This window comes from Notamacropus eugenii, chromosome 3, assembly GCF_028372415.1.
Source record: "Notamacropus eugenii isolate mMacEug1 chromosome 3, mMacEug1.pri_v2, whole genome shotgun sequence".
In the NCBI taxonomy this organism is placed as follows: domain Eukaryota; kingdom Metazoa; phylum Chordata; class Mammalia; order Diprotodontia; family Macropodidae; genus Notamacropus; species Notamacropus eugenii.
Window position 1 is genome coordinate 128,403,847 of NC_092874.1, and position 19,767 is coordinate 128,423,613.

Consider the following 19,767-nt stretch of genomic DNA (forward strand, 5'->3'; position numbering starts at 1 on the left):
GTTGAGCATCTTGAATACATTAAAAATGTACCTATTTTTGCATTATTATATGTATAACATCAATCCTGGCCCTGTTTCTAGGGGAAGTTAGGACCAATCTTTGAACTGTAGAATGTCATAGTTTAAAGAAACCCTTGAAATAATATAGACCAACCCCTTCATTTTAAAGATGAGGAAACATCCCTCAAGAGTTTAAATTATTTACATTTTCACATTGAGAGAATGACAAAACAGGGATTACAACTAAGGTATTTTGACTTCCAGTTTCGTTACTCATTACATTATAGTTTCTTGCCTTAACCCAGGCACTGCAACTGTCTACAGCTGTTATTTCTTCAAAAAGCAAACACAAAGATGGCAAAAAATGTCCTTGAATTTCATTTGATTTAATTTGTACATTCACTTATTCAGCCAATATTTGCCTATAGCAGGGTACTGTGTTAGACATTAGGGATGAGATGATTAACATAGAAAAGAAAAGAAAAATTGGCACTTAACACTATTGAGGATACATAGTCACAGTCAGGAGATGAGGAATTGAAGCAAATATATTTTCATTTCAGTAAATATTTGTTAAACTCCAAGTATGGGCGAGGTATTATGCTATGAACAAGGAATGGTGAATAACTCAACTTGCCTGCAGTGGAGGAAAGGCTTAAGGATATGATGGAAAATAAAGATTGAAAGGTACAGTCAGCAACCTAAGGAGACTGGAGGAAATGGGATCAAGCACAAATAGAAGCTCTTGCAAGAAGGACCCTTCTTTTTCAGAGAAAAGGTAGAGGAAAGGGCAGAAAAGATTCTGTAGAGTAATGGTATTAAGGGGATTTGAGGTGTAAAATTTTAAAGATCAAGTAGCATCCAATGAATAGCTTAAATTTTCTCAGCAAATTATTAAGTTATACCTTCTGAGGTGAAGAGAAGAGGTAAGGGGTGATATAATTGACCTGAAGAGAGGTTTTAAAGAGACATTGGAGGGAGTGTGATAGAGAATTAATCAAGGAGTAGTAGAAGGTTTTCTATACAGTGGCGAAGGTCTAGTTGAGATTAGAGAATTCTAGACTTGCAGTAGGTTCACAGAACCAAGAAAAGACGCATGCAAAAAATATATTATATCTGATGCTTATATACAAATGTAAGACAGGGTGTTAAATCAGTAAGAACTAGAAACTTGCTATCATAGTTATAACCGAGATCTGTTGGATTGTATTGAGGCATTGTCTTGACTTCCTAGGAGTAGCATATCTTTTTTAATTTTAATTTATTTATTTAACTTTTAACATTCATTTTCACAAAATTTGGGGTTCCAAATTTTCTCCCCATTTATCCCCTCGCCCACCCCAAAACACCGAGCATTCTAATTGCCCCTATCACCAATCTGCCCTCTCTTCTATCATCGCTCCCTTCCCGTGTCCCCATCTTCTCTTTCGTCCTGTAGGGCAAGAAAACTTTCTATACCCCATTACCTGTATTTCTTATTTCCTAGTAGCAAGAACAGTACTCGACAATTGTTCCTCAAACTTTGAGTTCCAAATTCTCTTCATCCCTCCCTCCCCACCCATTCCCTTTGGGAAGGCAAGCAATTCAATATAGGCCATGTCTGTGTAGTTTTGCAAATGACTTCCATAACAGTCATGTTGTGTAAGACTAACTATATTTCCCTCCATCCTATCCTGCCCTCCATTGCTTCTTTTCTCTCTTTTGATCCTGTCCCTCCCCAAGAGTGTTGACTTCAGATTGCTTCCTCCTCCCATTGCCCTCCCTTCCATCATCCCCGCCACCCTGCTTATCCCCTTCTCCCCCACCTTCCTGTATTGTAAGATAGGTTTTCATATCAAAATGAGTGTGCATTTTATTCCTTCTTAAGTTGAATGTGATGATAGTAAACGTCATGCTTTTTTCTCACCTCCCCTCTTTTTCCCTCCACTAAAAAGTCTTTTGCTTGCTTCTTTTATGAGAGATAATTTGCCCCATTCCATTTCTCCCTTTCTCCTCCCAATATATTTCTCTCTCACCGCTTAATTTCATTTTTTAAAGATATGATCCCATCATATTCAATTCACTCTATGCTCTCTGTCTCTGTGTGTGTGTGCGTGAGTGTATTGTATGTGTGTGTGTGTATGTGTGTGTGTAATCCCACCAGCTACCCAGATACTGAAAAGTTTTAAGAGTTACAAATATTGTCTTTCCATGTAGGGATGTAAACAGTTCAACTTTTATAAGTCCCTTATGAGTTCTCTTTGCTGTTTACCTTTTGATGCTTCTCTTCATTCTTGTGTTTGAAAGTCAAATTTTCTTTTCAGCTCTGGTCTTTTCATCAAGAATGCTTGAAAGTCCTCTATTTCATTGAAAGACCATTTTTCCCCTGCAGTATTATACTCAGTTTTGCTTGTTAGGTGATTCTTGGTTTTAGTCCTAGTTCCTTTGACTTCTGGAATATCCTATTCCATGCCCTTCAATCCCTTAATGTAGAGGGTGCTAGATCTTGTGTTATCCTGATTGTATTTCCACAATACTTGAATTGTTTCTTTCTAGCTGCTTGCAATATTTTCTCTTTCACCTGGGAATTCTGGAATTTGGCCACAATGCTCCTAGGAGTTTCTCTTTGTGGATCTCTTTCAGGCGGTGTTCTGTGGATTCCTTGAATACTTATTTTGCCCTCTGGTTCTAGAATCTCAGGGCAGTTTTCCTTGATAATTTCATGAAAGATGATGTCTAGGCTCTTTTTTTGATCATGGCTTTCAGGTAGGCCCATAATTTTTAAATTGTCTCTCCTGGATCTATTTTCCAGGTCAGTTGTTTTTCCAATGAGATATTTCACATTATCTTCCATTTTTTCATTCTTTTGGTTTTGTTTTGTGATTTTTTTGGTTTCTCATAAAGTCATTGGCCTCCATCTGTTCCATTCTAATTTTGAAAGAATTATTTTCTTCAGTGAGCTTTTGAATCTCCTTTTCCATTTGGCTAATTCTGCTTTTGAAAGCATTCTTCTCCTCATTGGCTTTTTGAACCTCTTTTGCCAATTGAGTTAGCCTATTTTTCAAGGTGTTATTTTCTTCAGCATTTTTTTGGGTCTCCTTTAGCGAAGTGTTGACCTGCTTGTCATGCTTTTCTTGCATCTCTCTCATTTCTCTTCCCAGTTTTTCCTCTACCTCTCTAACTTGATTTTCACAATCCTTTTTGAGTTCTTCCATGGCCTGAACCCATTGAATATTTATTTTGGATCTTTGGGATACAGAATCTTTGACTTCTATGTCTTTTCCTGATGGTAAGCATTGTTCTTCCTCATCCAAAAGGATGGGAGGAGATATCTGTTCATCAAGAAAGTAACCTTCTATGGTCTTCTTTTTTTCACCCCTTTTCTGGGCATTTTCCCAGCCAGTTATTTGACTTCTGAGTTTCCTCTCCACACCCACCTGGCCTCCAGATCAGCCCAGCGAGTGCTTGGGGGCTGAGATTCAAATGCTGCTTCCTAGCCTTAGGGCTTTGACAGGGTGGGGCTGCTATTCAGTGTGAGATTAAACTCAGGTGCTTAGGGTGGGGCAGGGCCACCACTTGGGGCTCAGTTGCCTCAGGGGGCTTATGGGGAGACCTTCAACAATGGATCTGAGCTCCTGCCTGCTTTGGGAGCCCTTGTATGCTGCTGCCTCTGCTGCTGCCTCCCGATGGGGCCTGAGTTATGGGGACACCCCACTCCCCTCTAGGCCAGCCAAAAAGACCCTCTCACTGACCTTTGGCACCTGTGGGTAGAGGGACTTGAAGCCTGCTCGCATCTGTTCCTCCCAGTGCCACGCAGGCTGGGCTCTGTTCCATGTCTGGTGCGCGATGGACCTTTCGTGTCAGTTTTTCAGGTCTCTCTGGAACAGAAATCTCCTCCACTCCATTGTTCTGTGGCTTCCGCTGCTCCAGAATTTGTTGGGATTTCTTTTTTACAGGTATTTTATGGGCTGTGGGTTAGGAGTTAGCATATGTGTATCTTTCTACTCTTCCATCTTGGCTTCTCCCTCCGAAGACTCTGGTAGCATATTTTTTGATAGTGGTTCAGTGATAATGGGTCAAAGATAGGGGACCAAAATGAAAGCATTTTAAGGAACACTGTTCTCACTATCAGGCCTGCTCAGACTACACAGCCAATCAGCAGCGTTCTGCAGCAATTCTGGATAGATAAATACAGCATTTCACAAAAGAGGAAAGAGTAGGGAAGGCGGCTAATCAACCAGAAAAGAAAAGGAGAGTATTTGGAATGTATCTGACAAGATATATTATTAGGATAAGAAAACATTCCCTTTTTAAGGGAAGGAAGAAAGGGGAAAAGACCAAATAATTTAAATTTGTAGAAGAAGTCCTTTTAGACAAAACTGCAGGGTCTCTTATGCAATGAAACCAAGTAATATTACCACAGCGGCTCAGATCATGTGCTTTATTTTGTCCTTGCAAAGGGTTTGGGAACTTTCTAACGTTAGGCCACCAAATAGTTGAGGAATTTCTGCATTGTCAGTTTAACAAAATGTTGCAAAATAATTATGATTCCTATTCTCTCCCCAGAGTTGGGAATATGGATCTTAAAGGCTATACTTTTATTTAAAATAAACAGGATACTCAAAGGAAAAGTGCTGTATTGTTGTCTTTTAAAAGAAGAGACTCATGAAGAAATGTAGGAATAAGAGGAGGGAAGCATCATGGGTAGAATTTGTGTGAAGATCAACTGAACAAGGAACAGAAGAGACATTGTCATTGCAGAGTATATAAACACCCAGACAGGAAGAGGAAATAAGTGGAGAGTTCAAGAAAAAGGTCACCATCTTGGCATAGAGACGTGATAAACAAATAGTAGTGATGGAAGGTGTCAGTTATCTGAATGTGTCCTAGAAAGTTCTCTTACCTCAAAGCATGCCAATTAATATTTTTAAATTTCATTTTAAAAAATCATCTTTCTAGATATAATTCACTCTAAAAAGGACTAATTTTATTAGAGTAGAAGATGAGAACCTGTGATAAAGGACCACTCCATTAGACTTTATTATAGAATAAGAAAAAAAAATTAGAAACAGTCTGACATAAATCTTAAACTTTGCAAGAACAGATTCAGAGGAGGGATTGAGAAGATTCTCTGAAAAATATTCTGTAGAGAAATCAGAGGAGGACCGATAGATTCTCTGAAGAATGAGATTCTGAACATATGAAGAATTAGTGAAAAAACACAGTTCTAATGGGGAGAACAAATGAGGAGTGGTCCATGCAAACTTGTAGGAAATTACCAACCATTAGGTTTTAAATTGACATGTTCAGAAGACTGGAGAAAGAACAGATAACTTAGAGTACATAAAAGGATAGAATGGCCCTATTAGAACATTATCAACAATGCCAAGGCTGAGAATGAGCTGGGAAAAAAAAAAAAGATGAAGAAAGCTAAGAATGATAGAGAGCTTGTATTAGGGCAAAATAGGAAGAGCCAAGTAGTGATAGGACTTCTGCACAGGTATTTGAAATGATTATACCTGATGATGCACAAAAGGAAGAGATGTTACACTCTAATTTTGCTTGTTTTATCTGCTATACAAATATTTTTTCTCTTTTCCTTGAAAAGATAGAACAAGAATGGCTAAGTTGGGAGTTCATGCCCAGCATAAGTAGATACCTGCTTTTGCCAGAACAAGCCACCATCCAAAAGAACTACACCCTATAGAAAACTGAATGAACTTGTGTATATGACTAAGTCATTTGTTACTGGTGTTTGAAAGTTTGTGTAGCATTAGAGAGATGACATAGGGTGGGATAATTGCCAATGGTAGTTTTTTAGAGAGAAGACAATTAAGTCTGCAAATTATTGAACTTCGTTAAAACCTGTTAAAAGGATAATTATTAAACATCTAGAAAAGGAAGTGATTTTCACATTTCTTTATTATTTAACTAACGATTCATCCTGAACTAACCTTGTTGATGGGATTATTAGACTGTCAAATGATGGCAATGGGACAGAGAGACATAGTCCACTTATACTTTAGTAAAACTTTTTTGTTTAGAAGTGCTGATTTTGTTTAGAAAATATAGAGATGGGGGCTAGATTAGAATTAGATTAATAACTAAAGAGTAGTAATTAATGTTAAAAGTATCTTAGTAGGGTTTTAAACTATTAAAGCTTTGAAGTAAGTGAATAAAAGTTAGAAATCTTCTTAACTGGTATAAAATAATACCTGAAAATGTTTTTCTCTCTAGAGGAAAGGGGAATTGTTTAAAGAATGAATGTGTCACTTAAAGCTTTTTCCGTCATGTCTTCAGATTGCCTATAAGCAATATTTAGAGGTCAAGTGATGATTGTTTTGTCTCTAAAACATGATAAGAATTAAGTAACCTGAATAAATTCTTGATGAATTAATTTGAAAAGGCCATGACTTTTGCTAGTTTCAAAGATTCAGCAGGAATATAATACAATTTGCTCTGGTAAATAATTTGAATGGTTCACACACTTGATCTCCAGTTCAAATCACACTGCCATTATTACCATAATTAATTCTGTTCTACAAAGTTGTGGTGATAGAAATGAGGCTGAAGAATCTATAGTTTACCTTGCTTGTTAGTTTCGCTTTGTATATTTGTGTACAGATACTTAAGTCTATTCTTTTTTTCACTTATTCCTTCTTTTGTGAATTTTTGTACTTTGCAATTCCTTTGTCTTGGGTAGAGGAATATTATGTCATGGAATAGTGGGAAATATGATAAGATAATACAGTTTAAAGAAGCTTTGGGAAGAAAATGGAAGTGTGTTAGTAAATATTTAACAACTAGAACTCTAAAAATATGCATATATGATATACTTTTAAGTTTCATCTTCATTATTAATATATTCTCCTATCACTTTCTTAAGGCTAGTCAATCAGCAAAATGATAAATCAAGCCCTGATTTATAGCATTGCTTATTTTCAAGGTATAAATGTTCACAGTGAAAATTTAACATTTGAGTCTCTACCAAACCCGTGCAAGAACTCCAACTAAGTAAATTCATAAAATGGACATTTAAGGAGGCTGTTAGAGGAACAATAAATAGAAACAGTACTGAAAAATATACTCAGACTTCTATGTCAAATTCTTTTTGCCATCTTTGTACTCTATTATTACAATCCTAGAGACTGGCTTATAGAGAAAGTAGAAATGTCAGAAAAAAAACAAAGGTAGCAAAAGCATTTTGACTTGACCAATTAAACATACAGAGAGAAGTTCTGTGATGCAGATTACACAATTTTGAGGAGTTTAGGGATTGGTTCTCAAGGTACTTGAAGGAGAGGAAGATATCAAAGATGTGAAAAAAATTTGATATTATTAAAAAAAAAAAGTGAATTAGAGAGCACCCTAACTACTGATGAAACTTATGCTACCTATATCAAGTTTTTTATGAGATTAATTTACATATGCTTTGAAAGCAGTCTTGGTAAAAGTATGAGAAGGGAACAGGCAGACGTTTGCAAGTGATACTCCACAACAGACTGGATCATAAGCATCACACAATTGAATGAAAAATGTGGCAAATAAAAGATCTAAAGAGCAATGTAGAAGTGAACAATGGATATGCGTAGGATGTGCCATAGTACAAGCAAGTATTTTGTAGAAGGGATGTGAGGGATATCATCAAAGAAATATTTTATTGAAAAAGAAGATGGACTGATCATGTGACAGAAGTGATAAGTAATGGAGAGACCACACATGTTCCTTTTGCATCATTTGGATGTGAAGGAAGTATGAGCACAGTTCTCAGAACGTTGGACAAACTCTGCAGTCAACTTATGGTGGGATGTTGACAGAGACCCAGAGATTATACAGACATGAATGAGTCCTGACTTACGTCATTGAAGCAAAAATCCACATTGAGGAGATTGCAGGTCCTTTGCAAAAGTAGAGGATAGAACCAATGATCTAAGACTAGATAAAACCAGTACAGTGTTGAAAAAGATATCTTTGGGGACCCTACCATCTATAGAGAATCACTCTTTGAATGAATACTCACCACTGTTCAAAAAATCAAAATTGAGGATCACTTAAAGGAAAATTGAGACCCTTATCACAGGAATGAATGGGCTACAAAGTTTTACCAACTAAGAATATATTGCACAAGTAATGAAGGCAGGAACTGAGTCTTGTATATATTTGGTTGTTCTCACAATGTTTAGCAGTATTTTATATACTCTTAAGTGCTTAATAAATGCATGACAGATTGATATTAGACTGGATTGAATTGGACATCAGTTCCCTAATCTGTAAAATGGCCCTTACAGCTCTAAAATTTTATCACTTTAGTTTGCTGTTAATTTTATTAATCTAATTAACCATTTCTCACTAATATTTAACATTTCTACTTTTAACTAATTATTAAGACAGAGCCAAAAATCTGTCCGGATGGTCTTGTCTTGACTGTTTGGATCAAGTTCGTATCAACATAATGTAGTCTATTTATCCCTCAACATCTAGTTCTCATCTGTCCATATTAACTGTGGATAATTTGTACTCCTTATTGGGCTGTTTGAATTAAGTAAAGATAGTTTTGCCTTTCTAGTACCAAAGCCCTTCCTTAAGAGAAAAGGAAAAATTGAACAGTGATATGCCATTGAGGCTATAAAAGTATCTGCTTCTCTGCCCATCTCAACAACAACAATAAAAAACGTGAACTAACTTTAGTGGAATGAAATAGCTCTTTCTTCTGTGCTTGGCCTAGAGCTTGTTTAAACTAATCTGTGTAGAATAGAGAGCCCTTTTTAATCAGCTAGTTGCTACTAGCAACACCTTCTTTATAAACTGCCTTCTCTGTCAAGTTCCTGTAAAAATGCATCTTTTGAAAGAACTTGGATCCCATAATACAGAACATCATATTTGAATAGAATTTTAATAGGATTTTTGAACATAGATTTAAATTGATTTTGTATAGTCATCCTTCCTAGGCTAATCCATGCACTTTCCCTTAGCTTTTCCATATCCAATTTATTTTCCAAAATTTTAATCATCTTTGCAGCTATCTGCAAACTCACCTCTATTCCTTTCTAGTAATAGGGCCTCGGATTATAGAGAATTCTCTGTGATGGAAATTTTTTTATATTTTTCTGCCTTATACATTCCAACACTGGCCTTATTATCTGTAGTGCCATTCCTCACTCAAATTCAGGTTGTACTTGTCCATGGCTGATTACTGGTCATGTTAGATGGGATCATTGATATGAGATAGCATAATTTCCTTATTTTACATGTGAAGAAATCAAAGTCCAGCTTCTTCCCCAAGGCAAATCAGAACTTCAACTCCAGATAGTTTGATTCCTATTTTATTGTTTGATTCAAATCATGATACTAGATCTTTTAAAATAATTTTTGGTTATATTTTTTCATTTCTCATTTGATATTTGTGTATTGTACTCAGTATTCAAAAGGTTTGGACGGTGTGATCTAGAGAACCTTGAAATACCAAGTCATTCTATTGCTTCAAGAATCTTGAATTCTTACAATCTTGAAAATGTCATGTCATGAAACTCCAGGCAGCAAAATATTAAAAATCTCATTTCTAGATTTAGTCTAATAATCATTGGTATTTCAATATATCTGGAGACCTGTAAGCATTATAAATTCACAATATATAAATTGTCTTTTCAGAATTTTGAAAATAGAAGAGATACTATGATAAGACCCTGAAGTAGTTATATAACAGATGAACTTGTATATTATAAAATAATGTTTTACAGTGGTAATATCAATATTTTAAATTGAAACAGAAAAATGAAGAAAATATTGGGAAATATTTATTTTCTTTCATAAACTTCCACATTACATTGTTATTCTTTCTGTAAAATTTACCTTATATTAAACCGTTGACATATCTTTACATTGTGCTTCAGCAGTCAACTTTCTTCCTTCCTTCTGTCATTTTTACAGCTTAATAAACAACAGTTGCAGATATTAAAGGAACGATTTCTGGCCTTCCTTAATGGGGAAACTCAAATTGTAGCAGATGAAGCATTTTGTAATGCAGTTCGAAGTTATTATGAGGTAAGTGAAATAACTTGTTTTTGATGTTTTCTGTGTTAAAGTTTGTGTAAGGCCTTATCATTATTAGTTGCATTCATCATTGTGTATTTCTAATCCAAAAGCCCTTCTTTCCTTACAAAAGAGTATAAAAATAAAATATAAGATGATGAGCTATTGCTGATCATATGAGAGTTATCTGCTCACATGAAGTTGCAAGCTTGCTTCTTCAAAGCATTTTGTGTGACAGGTTTTAATTCTAGAACCTGATTAAGAATTGGTGGTTAATCACATCTTTTGAGGAGGTTAGGCAGAGGGAAATGATTTGGAAAAATCTTTTAGTAGTGATTGATATAGCTTCATATAACCATATTTATGTCCATGTGTCTGAATTATACATTTTTAATCAAGGTTTCCATAGAAAATTACTATTTAAGACCAATAATTATCTGTAGGGGATTAAGTTACATACATTTTGCCCTGAAGGGCTAATATTATAAACATGATCTTGTCACTCTTTAATTTAAACATAAGCCATTAATATACTTAAAAATTTTAACAATTGTCCCTTTATAACCCATTCTCTGTACTCTTTAATTAGCGATAACCTCTTTTTATGTTTATTTAGAGAATTTTATTATTTTGGAATCCATCTTGTCACAACTTTTATATTAAATCCAACTCAACAGTTTATGTATGAGAACTATGGAGTTTTAAAAGTTGTGAATATTTGTAATTTCTTCATAAAACAATCTCGTTTCCCTCTGCAGTTTTAGAGATTGTGCCTCTACTTAGAATTGTTAATAAGCTCTTTTTATTAAAAAAAAACCTGAATCATGTTTTACTTTCTTAGTAACTTGCGGAGTTTCATATTTTAATTGTTATTGAAATATTAGCAAACTGAAAATTTTTCAAGGTTGCATGGGACATTACATTTAATGTTAGTTTTTTTCCCCACTAATTTGGTTTGTCTTTGATAATTCTGTACTTTTTAAACTTTTCTTACTTTTTCTCCCAATTATCCCACATTTTCTTTTGAAGACTTTTCTTAAAAAAAACCCTTAAAATCTTTAGTTTCTCTCATTCTCAGTTCAGATATTGTGTTTCTTATACATTAGATAACATAGACTGGTGTAGTTTTGCTTTTTTTATAAAAAAATAAATGGTAGGGTATATGTATTTACTTCTGTGTTTTTGTTTTCATTGTATTATATTTTTGAAATGCCCGTGTTTCAAGTGCTACTTTACCAGCAAAAGTATTTTATTATTCTTTTAAATCTATCTTGGGCAATTTATTGCTATGCTCACTTATAAAGTGTCTGTATAAAGTAAAGAAACAATAGGTGGATCCAAGATGGCAGAGTTGAAGTAGGGACCTGACTGAACTCTCCCCTAAATCCCTCAAAATACCTGTAAAACATGACTCTAAACAAATTCTAAAGCAGCATAAACCACAAAATGACAGAGTGAAATAGATTTCCAGTCGAAGACAATCTGGAAGGCTGACAGGAAGGGTCTATTACATCAGTCCCAGAGGGAAACTCAGCCCAGTGTGGGCTACACCAGCACTGAAGGGACTGGAGCAGGCCTCTGGGAGCTGAATTACTGGCAGCTGAAGTGGTTTCCAGACTTCTCAACCCATTAATACCAAAGACAGCTTCAAAGGTAGTGGGAATGCTGTCTCATTGGGTGAGAGAAGAATGTGATCTGACCCCAGCCCCAGGGCAGGAACAGACACTGCTGTAGTAGAGGCTACTTCTGAAGCTCTCAACCTACAGATGGTGGGTAAATCAAGCAGCTGATCTGGGTCCCAGTCCTGGGTGGCCATTCCAGGGCGAGGAAGAGTGCTGGCATGGCAGAGGTGGTGGTGGCTGTGGAGAGGGAATTGAAATGGCAATTTAAATGGGAATATCTTTCCCATTCTTTAATTAGGTCCATATGACCTGCTTAAATCACATGGAAGCCTAAGTCACATGTGGTAGGAAGAGCTTCCTGAACAGTTGGAACAGGAAGGGTGGAGCAGAACTGGGAGGAAGTTGGTGAGAATACCCCTGGAGGAAAGGGGACTCAGGCAGGCAGGCAGGCAAAGCTAGGCTCATGAGTGTATGTTTGTGGGAAGGCCCCAGAAGGGGGTGGGGGGAAGGCTTGGGAATGTCTTTGTTCCCTGCCATGCTAATGTATATTGATTTCTTGGTTACTGTGATGGATTTGACTTTATGGTGTTGGGATTTGGCTTTCTGGTGTCTGAATAAATTCATTTCTTCTGCCTTCTTATAACAAAGTCTGTTATACTTTGTGATTCAGAACTATACCAGCATGTTCATAGTCACCCTTGGTGCTGTGAATATTACCTGGGTGATACAGGAATCCTACTCACAGTTCAGAGCACAAAAGAATACTTGTGGTTGCTCACAGAGCAGAGTGCAGTTTAGGAGAGGAATAAACACCTCTTCTTTGATGATACCACTTTGGAGGAACTGAGAATTTACAGGTCCCTAGAGATATCTCTGAAAACAACTATACAAAATCTCTGAAATTTTGGGCAGTATACCCACAACTTAACAAAGAGCTCAAAAGTCAGGTAATTGTCTGGGGAAATGACCAAACAGGGAAGAATAAGACTACAGAAGGTTACTTTCTTGGTGAAAGCTATTTTCTTATGTCCTTGGGGACAAGGAAAATCAAAGCATACAACCAGAGGAAGACAGCACAGTCAAAGCTGCTACTTCAAAAGCCTCCAAGAAAAATATGAAATGGTCTCAGGTCAAGGAAGAGCTCAAAAAGGATTTTGAAAATCAAGTAAGAGAAGTAGAGGAGAATTTGGGAAGAGAAATGAGAGTGATGCAAGAAAATCATGAAAAAATGAGTCCCCAAAAGTGCTGAAGAAAATAACACATTTAAAAACAGACTAACAAAATGGAAAAAGAATATATACATACATAAGTATATATATATATATATATATATATATATGCATACATATACACATATACATACATACACATATACATGCACATGCACATACACAGATATATAATACTATAGATAGTTATAGACAGAGGGCACAGGGTGAGCTGAATATGAATGGAGGATACTTAAAATTAAATGTTGAGAGGAATATACTGGGAGAAAGAGAAAGGAAGAGGAAGAATGTACTAAATTATCTCACATAAAAGAGGTAAGAAAGAGCTTTTACAACGGTGGGGAAGAAGAGGGAGGTGAGAGGGAATAAGTGAGCCTTATGCTCATTGGATTTGGCTTAAGGAAGGAATAACACACATTTAATTAGGTATGGAAATCTATCTTACCCTGCAGGAAGGCAGGAGGAAAGGGAATAGGAGAGGGAGGAAAATAGAAGGGACAGCAGATTGGGGGAAGCGATAATCAGAGACAAATATTATTGTGGGGACACAGGTCTAGGGAGAGAATGGAAGGGAGAAATGGGGGGAAAATTAGGGATTCAAAATTTTGTGGCAGTGAATGTTGAAAACTGAAAATAAATAAACTATATTAAAAATGTAAACAACCAAATCAACCTTTGATAAGATTTTATGCATCCATCTAAAAACGTGGTGTTCTTATTATCGTTAGACCTAAGTCCAGCTGTCCATTTTCTATTTCATTTCTTCTTTCAGCCCCATAAATGCTACTTTGGGTTGTTTTTGAGTACAGCTTTCCCATGACTACAGTAGCTCTATTCTTCTGTTCTAATTGTTGGTATCAATTATCAGCCCTATTTAAATTGCATTTTATCTTAAACGACTCTTCTTATTTTACTTTTTCATTTGTATTTTTAATTTTTATATATAGTATCTTTGCTTTAACATAATTTCTTAGAAGTTGACATTATCCTGTCCAGTCATCTAAAAAATGTTTCTCTAGCCCTACCCTTACCTCCAAAGTGTTTAACAAAGAACATCATTTAAATATCTACCCCTTACCTTGGAGGTTATTTTTAGACTGTATATATCACTGGATAATTGACATTATGATTTTGGAAACAGGACTTTTTAAAAAAGTACTTAAATATATTTTAATGTATTAAAATGAATATTTTCACTGTGTAGTCCTGATTTTGCATTGTATATGTATGTGTATGTGTGCCTGTGCCTGTGTACTGACTCTATTTCATTGCCAGCTTGAGTGATTTTTGAAATGTTTGACTTCTGCACGTTAATAATACTGGATAGTGCTAAAAATCATTGAAATGTGTTCTTTAAGAGCTCCAGTATTTCCTTGGAGTAATATCTGGTCTTAACCACAAAATTTAAAAGCACAACAAGAGAGTATAGGGTAAGACAACTGTATCGCCAAGGCAATATTCACAGCACCAACAGTGACTATGAATATGCTGGTATAGTTCTGAATCACAAAGTATAACAGACTCTCTATATAGAAGGCAGAAGAAAAACATTTATTCAGATACTAGAAAGCCAAATCCCAACACCAGAAAGTCAAATACATCATCGTAATCAATACATATTACACATTAGTGCTGCAGGGGACAACATCATTTCCAAGCATTACTCCACCCTGTCAGGACCTTCTCGCAGGCAAACACTCACAAGATTAACTGTGCCTGCCTGTGTCCTCTCTCCTTCACCCTAACTGCTCTCACCAACTTCCTCCCAGCTTTGCTTTACTCTTCCTGTTCCACTCATTTAGCAAACTCCTCCCACCGCATGTGATGTAAGCTTCCATGAGATTTAAACAGGTCACATGGACTTATGAACAGATGAGAAAGAACTTCGAATTAATCACAAATACATTTGCAATACGTTCAGACCCAAGATCTTTCTTATCCATTACATAGGTCAATAGAGCAATTTGTGTCAACAGAACTTTACAACAGTATAACAAGGATCACACAACATGAGCACATAAAACAATATCTTAGGGTGGGGCTTGAGCACAAGTACCTCATCATTCCCTGCTCGAACAAATGGGACCTAAGCTCTTGGGGTAAGGAGCAACGGTCTCTTTTTCTCTAGATACTTCCTGCTGACATTGGCCATAGAGCTGTCCCTACCCCAAGAGGTCCCATTTAAGAGGTCAGTTCTTTGGCTGGCATCTGGAGCTTGGTCAATGTCAGGTCCAGGGGTGACACATCACAGTTGTGGACAGCGGGTGACATGCAGCTTAAGCCATCAGGCATCTGCAAATGGAATGTGGTACTAAACCAAACAAGTTTATTCTTTTCTCTCTCTTTTAAAATTTGTTTTCAGTGTTCTACAATTACTTCCATATAACTTAGATTTTCTCCCCCTCCCTTCCCTTTTTTCTCCCCTCCCTCCCCAAGATGGCATACAATTTTATATAGGTTCTTCACATACTTTCCTATTAAATACATTTTCACCTTAGTCATGTTGCATAGAAGAATTAAAATGAATGGGAGAAATCATAAAACAAACAAAAATGTAATACAAAAGAAAATGATCTGCTACATTCTGCAATCAAATTCCATAGTTCTTTCTCTGGATGTGGAAATCATTTTGTCTTGAGACCACTGGGAATTTTTTAAGTCCTTGCATTGCAATGTAGTTCTAAGTCTACCAGAAAAAATCCTCACACACTGTGATTGTTGCTGTGTATAAAGTTCTGGTTCTGCTCCTTTCACTCAGCATCAGTGCATATAAGTCTTTCCAGGCCTTTCTGAAGTATTCCTGTTCATCATTTCTTACAGCACAATCGTATTCCATTACATCCATATGCCACAATTTATTCAGCCATTCCCCAGTTGATGGGCATCCACTTGATTTCCAGTTTTTGGTTACCACAAAGAGTGTTGCTATAAATATTTTTGTACATGTGGTGCCCTTTCCCATTTTTATGATCTCTTGGGGATACAGTCCTAGAAGTAGTATTTCTGGGTCAAAGGGTATGCACATTTTTGTAGCCCTTTGGACATAGTTCCAAATTGCTCTCCAGAATGGCTGGATCAGGTCACAGTTTCACCAACAATGAATTAGTGTTCCAACTCTCCCACATCTCCTCCAACATTTATCATCATACTGTTTTGTCATGTTAGCCAATCTGACAGGTGTGATATGGTATCTCAGTTGTTTTGATTTGCATCTCTAATCAGTAGTGATTTAGAACATTTTTTCATATGATTATAGATAGCCTTAATTCCTTCTTCTGAAAATTCTCTGTTCATATCCTTTGACCATTTATCAATTGTGGAATGTCTTGTATTCTTGTACGTTTGACTCAGTTCTCTATATATTTTAGAAATGAGGCCTTTATCATAGATACTAGTTACAAAAATTCTTTCCCAGTTTTCTGTTTCCCTCCTAATCTTGGTTACATTGGGTTTGTTTATGCAAAAACCTTTCAATTTAATGTAATCAAAAGTATCCATTTTGCATTTCATAATGTTTTCTATCTCTTGTTTGGTCAAAAATTCTTCCCTTCTCCATAAATCTGATAAATACACTATTCCTTGCTCTACTGATTTGTTTATCGTGTCAGTCTTTATACCTAGGTCATGTACCCATTTGGACTTTATTCTTGTGTACAGTGTCAGGCATTGGTCTATGCCTAGTTTCTACCACACTGTTATCCAATTTTCCGAGCAATTTTTGTTAAACAGTGAGTTCTTATCCCAGAGCTGGGGTCCATGGGTTTATAAAAAAGCAGATTGCTGTATTCACTGACTACTGTGTCTTGGGTACCTAACCTATTCCACTGGTCTACCCTTCTGTTTCTTAGCCAATACCAAGTGGTTTCAATAATTGCTTCTTTATAATACAATTTGAGATCTGGTAGAGCTAGGCCACCTTCCTTAGCATTTCTTTTCATTAGTTCCCTTGATGTTCTAGACCTTTTGTTTTTCCAGATGAATTTTCATATCATTTTTTCTAGCTCTACAAAATAATTATCTAATAGTTTGATTGGTATGGCACTGAATAAGAAAATTAATTTAGGTAAACTTGCCATTTTTATTATATTGGCTCAGCCTACCCACGAGCAACTGATGTTTTTGCACTTACCTAGATCTGACTTTATTTGTGTGAAAAGTGTTTTGTAATTGTGTTCATATAGTCCATGGGTTTGTTTTGGCAGGTAGACTCCCAAATATTTTATAGTTTCTACCCTAGCTTTAAATGAGATTTCTCTTTCTATCTCTTGCTGTTGGGCTTTATTAATAATATGTAGAAATGCAGAGGATTTGTGTGGGTTTATTTTGTAACCTCCAGCTTTGGCAATGTTGTTTATTATTTCAAGGAGTTTTTTACTTGATTCTCTGCAATTCTCTAAGTATATCACCATATCATCTGCAAAGAGTGATAGCTTAGTTTCTTCTTTGTCTATTCTAATTCCTTCAATTTCTTTTCCTTCTCTTATTGCTGCAGCTAACATTTCTAGTACCATATTGAATAACAGTGGTGATAATAGATATTCTTGTTTCACCCCTGATCTTATTGGAAATGCATTTAGCTTATGCCCATTGCATATAATGCTTGCTCAAGGTTTTAGGTAGATATTGCTTATTATTGTATGGAAAGTTCCATTTATTCCTATGTTCTCCTGTGTTTTCAGTAAGAATTGGTGTTGTATTTTGTCAAAAGCTTTTTCTGCATCTATTGAGATAATCATGTGGTTTCTGTTAGTTTTGTTGTTGATTGGATTAATAGTTTTCCTAATACTGAACCAGCCCTGTATTCCTGGTATAAATCTTACCTGATCAGAATGTTTTATTCTCATGATTAGTTGCTGTATTCGTTTTGCTAAAATCTTATTTAAAATTTTTGCATCTATATTCATTAGAGAAATTGGTCTATAATTTTCTTTCTCTGTTTTCGTTCTTCCTGGTTTAGGTATCAAAACCATATTTGTATCATAAATAGAATTTGGGAGGACTCCTTTCCCAATTTTCCCAAATAATCTATATAGTATTGGAATTAACTCTTCTTTAAATGTTTGATAGAATTCACTTGTGAATTCATCTGGTCCTGAGATTTTTTCCTAGGGAGTTCATTGTTGGCTTGTTCAATTTCTCTTTCTGAGATGAGGTTATTGAAGTATTTAACTTCCTCTTCTGTTAGTCTGGGCAGTTATATCTTTTAAAGTAATCCTCCATCTCATTTAGATTTTCAAATTTATGGGCATGCAGTTGGGCAAAGTAATTTCTTATTATTCTTTTAATTTCCTTCTCATTGGAGGTGAGTTCACCCTTTTCATTTTTGATATTGGTAATTTGGTCGTCTTCTTTCTTTTTTTAAAAATCAAATTGACCAGAGGTTTATCAATTTTATTGGTTTTTTCATAAAACCAACTCCTAGTTTTATTTATTAGTTCAATAGTTTTCTTAATTTCAATTTTATTAATCTCTCCTTTGATTTTCAGTACTTCTAATTTGGTATTTACTTGAGGATTTTCAATTTCTTTTTTGAGTTTTTTTCAGCTGCATTTGCAATTTATTGATCTCCTCTTTCTCTATTTTATTCATGTAGACACTCAAAGATATAAAAGTCTCTGTAAGAACTGCCTATGCAGTATCCCATAAAATTTGGTAGGTCGCCTCATTATTGTCATTCTCTTGAATGAAGTTGTTGATTTTTTTCCATGATTTGTTATTTAACCCACTCACCAACTTCTCCCCGTTCTGCTCCACTCTACCTGTTCTACCAGTTCTGCAAGCACCTCCCACTTCATGGGACTTAGGCTTCCATGTGATTTAAGCAGGTCACATGTACCTATTAATGGGTGAGAAAGATCTTCAAATTAAGCAAAACGACATTAATAATACAACGACTGACTAGCTGTGGAAACTAGCTCAATCCATTTTCATCTGAGCAAGGCCAGACATTCTGAGTCAGCCTTGTCACTAGAAGCTTCTGTGAACACTACTGAAGCCAAATAAAACCACAGCAAAATTACTGGTTATCCTAAATATTTTGCACATGCTTATTGTTGCACAGACTTCATATGATTGGTATCACTGAGGCAAGTGACAACCAGTGTGTTTCAGTTTCCTTATCTGTAAAATGATAATAATTTCACCTGATTCCCAGTATTGTTATAAGGATCAAATGAGATGAAAATTGTAAGGTACTTAGCATAGCACCTGGTACATAGTAAGCACTACATAAATGTTAGATGATATTATTATTTATTCTATTGCTCTTTCATTTTTAGATTTTATGCATTATTTTCCAGCAGCTAGGTGGCACAATGGATAGGGTAAGACAGGCCTGGAGTCCGCGAGACTCATCTTCATGAGTTCAAATCTGGCCTTAGACTCTTCCTAGCTCTGTGATCCTGGGCAAGTCTGTTAACTCTGTTTGCCTCAGTTTCCTGGTCTGTAAAATGAGCTGGAGAAGGAAATTTTGAACCAGTCGAGTATCTTTGGCAAGAAAAACTCCAGATGAGATCATGAAGTGTTGGACATAACTGAAAAGCAGCCGAAAGATATTAAGTCCATTTGTGTCATAAACATAGTAAAATTCTGTGCTTTTACTGACTGGTAAAATCTGCTTTCCTAAAATCTTGGGAGCATGTCAGACTGTGCCCAGCTTTTCTTTCCTTCTGTATCATAAAATCTAAGAGACAAGAGTCATTTTTTTGATAAGGTTTCCTGAATTAGTATGAATCATCAGATCTAGAATAAAATTTTCCTTTGTTGATTCCTCTCCCTGTTGGTGATTATTATTATTCTTTGTTTGAGAGCCTCATAATCTCTTTGGGGCAGCTAGGTGGTGCAGTGGATAGAGCACCAGTGCAGAAGTCAGGAAGACCTGAGTTCAAATCTCACCTCAGACACTTGAC

The 19,767-nt window shown here is 35.9% G+C and overlaps 1 protein-coding gene across 17 annotated transcripts in view; it reads left to right on the forward strand.

Annotated features, from left to right (window-relative positions):
* The window catches only part of CADPS2 (calcium dependent secretion activator 2), a 741,873-nt gene that overhangs the window by 129,325 nt on the left and 592,781 nt on the right, over positions 1-19,767 (forward strand). For all 17 annotated transcript variants that reach the window (XM_072652868.1, XM_072652877.1, XM_072652869.1 and 14 more), the window contains exon 2: positions 9,907-10,020. In XM_072652868.1, the coding sequence (XP_072508969.1) occupies positions 9,907-10,020 (114 nt within the window). The remainder of the gene's footprint in view (positions 1-9,906; positions 10,021-19,767) is intronic.